Raw genomic sequence first — 6,000 nt, 5'->3', positions numbered from 1 at the left:
TTGCAGAGTTAGACTGTCAACCCGGGTCAGACCCTTTCAGACATTAGCAGAACCTGGGTCAACTCGCTGTGCCCCGGGAAAATTCTGGGTTTTTGCTTATGTCTAAAAGGGTATAAGAGATGTATTTGTACTATGAATTGTATATCTGTCTCTATATCTGTCTCTTTTAAAAATAATTGTGAATTAATATCTCACATTTTGTATAGTGGGCATTTTCATAAATTGGTACCAGGTTGTCAAACCTATATAACCCATCTGAAAATCATCTACCTACTGTAACATAACCTGATCACTGGACAAGGTCATCATAATACACTATCACAGACCCGGTTCCAAGATATTCTAATCTCCACGATCCATAACTTTGTTAAGATCAGCACTCACTTTAGCCTGCATGACATGTGTCTGACACAGAGATAATAAAAAACAACCACCTGGTCAATCTACAAAAATAGAACAACCTAGGGGCACAGATGTACTAGGTCCCATAAGGTTCTAGAGGACCCACAGATAAAACTAACTCCAACCGCTGCCTGCAGTGATCAGGCATGTACAGGATCTGTCAAGGGAGCCACTGTAGCTTTATTGCACCTGGGTGCACAGTGCAATAAAGTTTTTGATTATTGCAGTGCAGCCCGCTTAACGTCGCACAGCAGCGCACCACTGAAAGAGAGTGCGAGGTGGGCTGTCAGAATATATACAAAATAGTAAGTGTGGGGGCTGGTGGGACAATGTTGGGGCTGGATACTCTGTAGGTTGGAGAGATAGAAAGGGCAAAATTTACTAAGCGGAGGATTCTAAATCTTGGCGCTTAACCCCTATGGTCATACAAATCCTCTGTGCGACCATAATCACAAAACAATTGCTGCAGGTGCGCAATGTGGCTTACATGCACACGCCATGGCAAACAATTGCTCCATCTCCATAAATAATGGCCCTCTCTGAATCAGGCCCAATGTTTATTAACCGTATGGTAATGTTTGGCAATGTTTTGTAATGTAAATCCTGTTTTGTTTATACTGTCTCTGTACTTTAGAAGGTGCTGCAGACCCCTTGTGGCACCATGTAAATAAAGGAGGATAATAATAACACCTTTTGGGTGACCACTGCCAGCGTTAATAAATAAACCCATTTTCACTTTGGCACACATCTGTATTGGTATCAGTTTTCAACTGGGATAATTCTTTTAAATCTTGGACAATATGCAGGCAGTTACAAAATGTTATTGTGTGACAATTTTAGTGCCCACACAGTCCTTGTTGTGGTCTTAGCCCTGAAAGCACACATGCTGTGGAGACATTGTGAAATGACATAGAGGAGACAGTCTTACTCCTGCTGTCTGCATCTCTCCAGCCTGTATAGTTGTTTTCGGGATGAAATGTAGGAAGTCTGCAGGGAGCTGCGTCTGAGAGACAAGAACAGGAAGGGGCTATGTTAGGGAGGGGTCAGGCCAAGCAACTGGCAATCCAAGAGAGCAGCAAGCTGCAAGACGAGATAAGCGACCCCTGTTTCGTAACTCCATGTGCTGAAGGTTAGAGACAGATTGGTGTGCATGTATGCTGTGTGACACATTTCTTGTGTGCCTAATAATATTGCACAGGGAGGGGGAGTACACAGAAATAATGTATTAAGCCTCTGAGCGGCCCTGCACTGGCTCGTTTCCATGCATGTAAGGGTTACTGCTATCTGTGACCCGGCAGAAGGCGCAGAAACGTGCTCTGAAGGGAAGGGCTGCTGCATGTGAGGCGCCCAAATGGACCCATCTGTCTCATACGTGCCTGGCTGGCAGCACAGCGATATATACTATATACTGTGTGTGATGCAGCTTCTCCCGTCCCAGCTCAGAGGATGTGGGGGAGGGGCCAGAGAGAGCTCAGTCACTAGTTACAGTTACATTGTCTGGGAAAGTTACCATTTGTTACTGGTGCTGTGTTACTGGAGGCTGCAGTTGGCGGAAGGCGTCAGGTAGGCACATGGGTTACTGACTGAAAGCCTTAAATGGGTGTGTGCGATGCATTCTGCTGCTTTTTCAAAGTTGTTTAGTGTCTGTCCTAGGACTAGTGTGGTATGTTCTGTATTAAATAATTAAACATGAGATCAATGTAAACAAAGGTATAAACCTAGATAGAATAGCAGCGCACATCTGTTGCTGTGCACTTTTACAATAATAATAATAATCATTCAGACATGTACATGCACTGTAACTAACCCCCTGTAACTATCATGCAGGTATATGTGGAAATGAGGCAATTTAAAGGAATTGCAAAACAAAGAATACAAAGTGTTGTTTGTAATGTTGCAAATGCCTTGTTCTCCATGTGATTATAAATGGAAGGCGTGGTCTGTACAGTCAGTTCTCCAGGTGATTATAAATGGAAGGCGTGGTCTGTACAGTCAGTTCTCCAGGTGATTATAAATGGAAGGCGTGGTCTGTACAGTCAGTTCTCCAGGTGATTATAAATGGAAGGCGTGGTCTGTACAGTCAGTTCTCCATGTGATTATAAATGGAAGGCGTGGTCTGTACAGTCAGTTCTCCAGGTGAATGGTCTGTACAGTCAGTTCTCCAGGTGATTATAAATGGAAGGCATGGTCTGTACAGTCAGTTCTCCATGTGATTATAAATGGAAGGCGTGGTCTGTACAGTCAGTTCTCCAGGTGATTATAAATGGAAGGCGTGGTCTGTACAGTCAGTTCTCCAGGTGATTATAAATGAAAGGCGTGGTCTGTACAGTCAGTTCTCTAGGTGATTATAAATGAAAGGCGTGGTCTGTACAGTCAGTTCTCCAGGTGATTATAAATGGAAGGCATGGTCTGTACAGTCAGTTCTCCAGGTGATTATAAATGGAAGGCATGGTCTGTACAGTCAGTTCTCCAGGTGATTATAAATGGAAGGCGTGGTCTGTACAGTCAGTTCTCCAGGTGATTATAAATGGAAGGCGTGGTCTGTACAGTCAGTTCTCCAGGTGATTATAAATGGAAGGCGTGGTCTGTACAGTCAGTTCTCCAGGTGATTATAAATGGAAGGCGTGGTCTGTACAGTCAGTTCTCCATGTGATTATAAATGGAAGGCGTGGTCTGTACAGTCAGTTCTCCAGGTGAATGGTCTGTACAGTCAGTTCTCCAGGTGATTATAAATGGAAGGCATGGTCTGTACAGTCAGTTCTCCATGTGATTATAAATGGAAGGCGTGGTCTGTACAGTCAGTTCTCCAGGTGATTATAAATGGAAGGCGTGGTCTGTACAGTCAGTTCTCCAGGTGATTATAAATGAAAGGCGTGGTCTGTACAGTCAGTTCTCTAGGTGATTATAAATGAAAGGCGTGGTCTGTACAGTCAGTTCTCCAGGTGATTATAAATGGAAGGCATGGTCTGTACAGTCAGTTCTCCAGGTGATTATAAATGGAAGGCGTGGTCTGTACAGTCAGTTCTCCATGTGATTATAAATGGAAGGCGTGGTCTGTACAGTCAGTTCTCCAGGTGATTATAAATGGAAGGCGTGGTCTGTACAGTCAGTTCTCCAGGTGATTATAAATGGAAGGCGTGGTCTGTACAGTCAGTTCTCCAGGTGATTATAAATGAAAGGCATGGTCTGTACAGTCAGTTCTCTAGGTGATTATAAATGAAAGGCATGGTCTGTACAGTCAGTTCTCCAGGTGATTATAAATGGAAGGCATGGTCTGTACAGTCAGTTCTCCAGGTGATTATAAATGGAAGGCATGGTCTGTACAGTCAGTTCTCCAGGTGATTATAAATGGAAGGCATGGTCTGTACAGTCAGTTCTCCAGGTGATTATAAATGGAAGGCGTGGTCTGTACAGTCAGTTCTCCATGTGATTATAAATTGAAGGCGTGGTCTGTACAGTCAGTTCTCCATGTGATTATAAATGGAAGGCATGGTCTGTACAGTCAGTTCTCCATGTGATTATAAATGGAAGGCATGGTCTGTACAGTCAGGTTTCCATGTGATTATAAATGGAAGGCATGGTTCTTTAAGTTTAGAATCAGTATAGAGGCAGCCGTGGATTATAAGCACTAAGTGTGTTATAACACAAAGTGTAATTATATAACAGTTAAAAAAAACAGTTGAACAAACATTGAACAACATCTACGACAAGGTAATTACAATATCATTCCTTACCAGTAGTTTGTGTGTTGTACATTATTGAATGTATTGCAAAAATGTATCAGAAACTTCTATTAATGATCTCACTCCATGGAATCATCTCTAAGACTACTACATCCTTTACTCTCCCTGCAGCTCATCCTTTTGTACATATTGCTGCCTCAGTACTTTCCTCTTCTCTTACAAACACATATGAGCTTTTATCTAAACACATTAACAATAACATCCACAACCTCTCGCCATAACAAACATTCAGTCAAATCCCACAAATATATTTATATCTCGCTCCTGTTGCTTCTATTAGCTGGTGACATATCTCCAAATCCAGGCCCAACCCACATGCCACACCCACAACGAACTATAAATACAGCTAACCTCATAAATATTGCATGCCTCCCTTCACCATCCAAGTCACTAAAATGTGCCTTATGGAATGCACGCTCTGTCTGCAACAAACTAACATCCATCCATGACCTCTTTATTTCAACCAACCTCAACCTTCTGGCAATAACAGAAACATGGCTAACACAATCAGACACTGTCTCCCCTGCTGCACTTTCACATGGTAACCTACACTTCTCACACACCGCCAGGCCTGGCAATTGTAAAGGAGGTGGGGTAGGAATATTACTCTCCCAATCTTTCACATTCACAGTTCTCCCACAGGTACCTTCACTCACATTTACATCATTTGAAGTACATTCTATCAGGACTTTCACCCCTTTCTCTCTGCGAGTTGCTGTTATCTATCGCCCGCCTGGGCCACCGCACCAATTTCTGGAACATTTTTCAGCCTGGCTCCCTCACTTCCTATCCTCAGACATCTCCACCATCATTATGGGTGATTTCAATATCCCCATTGACAGTCCACAATCTCCTCATGCCTCCAAACTATTCTCTCTAACCTCCTCTCTTGGCCTCTCCCAATGGACTGACTCCTCTACTCATCAGGAGGGCCACTGCCTTGATCTTGTATTTACCAGACTATGCTCAGTTTCTGATTTCACTAATGCTCCTTTCCCTCTCTCAGATCACAATCTTATCACCTGCACACTTTCCTCCATTACATCAACCTCAATGTCAGTGAAATCAACCAAACCTTCTAAAACCCGCAGAAATATTAATGTGATTAACTTTCAACAACTATCTACCTCTCTACAACAACAACTCTCACCAATTTCTGCACTCACTTCTCCTGAGACTGCTGCATCACAGCTAAACCAGATTTTAGTAAAAGCCCTCGATGAAGTAGCTCCAGCTACCCATCACACTCCGCGTAGACTCAGACGTCAACCCTGGCATTCTAACTTAACAAGGCATCTACAAAAACTCTCACGTAAAGTAGAACGTCAGTGGCGAAAGTCTCGCACTCCAAGTGACTTCCTCACATATAAGTCTAGCTACAACTCTTATCGTACTGCTCTGGACACTGCCAAACAAATATATTTCCAATCTCTTATCTCTGCTCAAGCCTCTAACCCCAAGCGACTTTTTAATACATTTAAACTGCTTCTTACCCCTCCCTCACCCAAGCCACCTGCTACTATCTGTGCACAAGATCTTGCTTCCTATTTCAAGGACAAGATTGATAATATCCGAAATGAAATGTTATTCTCTTCCTCAGCTAGTGACCTACTCAATTCCCTACCTGAACCCTCTGGCACATTCTCTTCATTTGACCCCACAAATGAAGATGAAGTATCTACACTCTTCTCATCCTCCTACTCTATTACCTCTCCTCTAGATCCTATACCCTCACAAATTAGTAAAGCTCTGTCTCCTGTGCTCATCCCAACCCTAACTAAAATCTGTAATCTCTCTCTTTCTACTGGCATCTTTCCATCACTGTTCAAGCATGCAGTGATTACTCCCATTCTGA

General features: G+C 43.0%; 1 protein-coding gene across 2 annotated transcripts in view; it reads left to right on the top strand.

The window, feature by feature from the left end:
• The first annotated feature begins 1,442 nt into the window (after window positions 1–1,442).
• LOC148516741 (uncharacterized) overlaps window positions 1,443–6,000 on the top strand; it is a 146,218-nt gene continuing 141,660 nt past the window's right edge. Inside the window, exon 1 of one of the 2 annotated variants that reach the window (XM_088479607.1) lies at window positions 1,443–1,531. Coding sequence is in view for 1 of the 2 variants with exons in the window: in XM_088479606.1 (XP_088335732.1) it covers window positions 1,754–1,965 (212 nt within the window). In the remaining variant the exon portion in view is untranslated. Of the gene's footprint in view, window positions 1,532–1,610; window positions 1,966–6,000 lie in introns of those variants that run through there. The other variant, XM_088479606.1, reaches the window with a different exon arrangement.

This window comes from Taudactylus pleione, unplaced genomic scaffold (assembly GCF_031769625.1).
Source record: "Taudactylus pleione unplaced genomic scaffold, aTauple2 ptg000242l, whole genome shotgun sequence".
Taxonomy (NCBI): Eukaryota; Metazoa; Chordata; class Amphibia; order Anura; family Myobatrachidae; genus Taudactylus; species Taudactylus pleione.
Note: the sequence above shows the minus strand (reverse complement) of the source record. Positions and strands in the feature narration are given on the sequence as shown.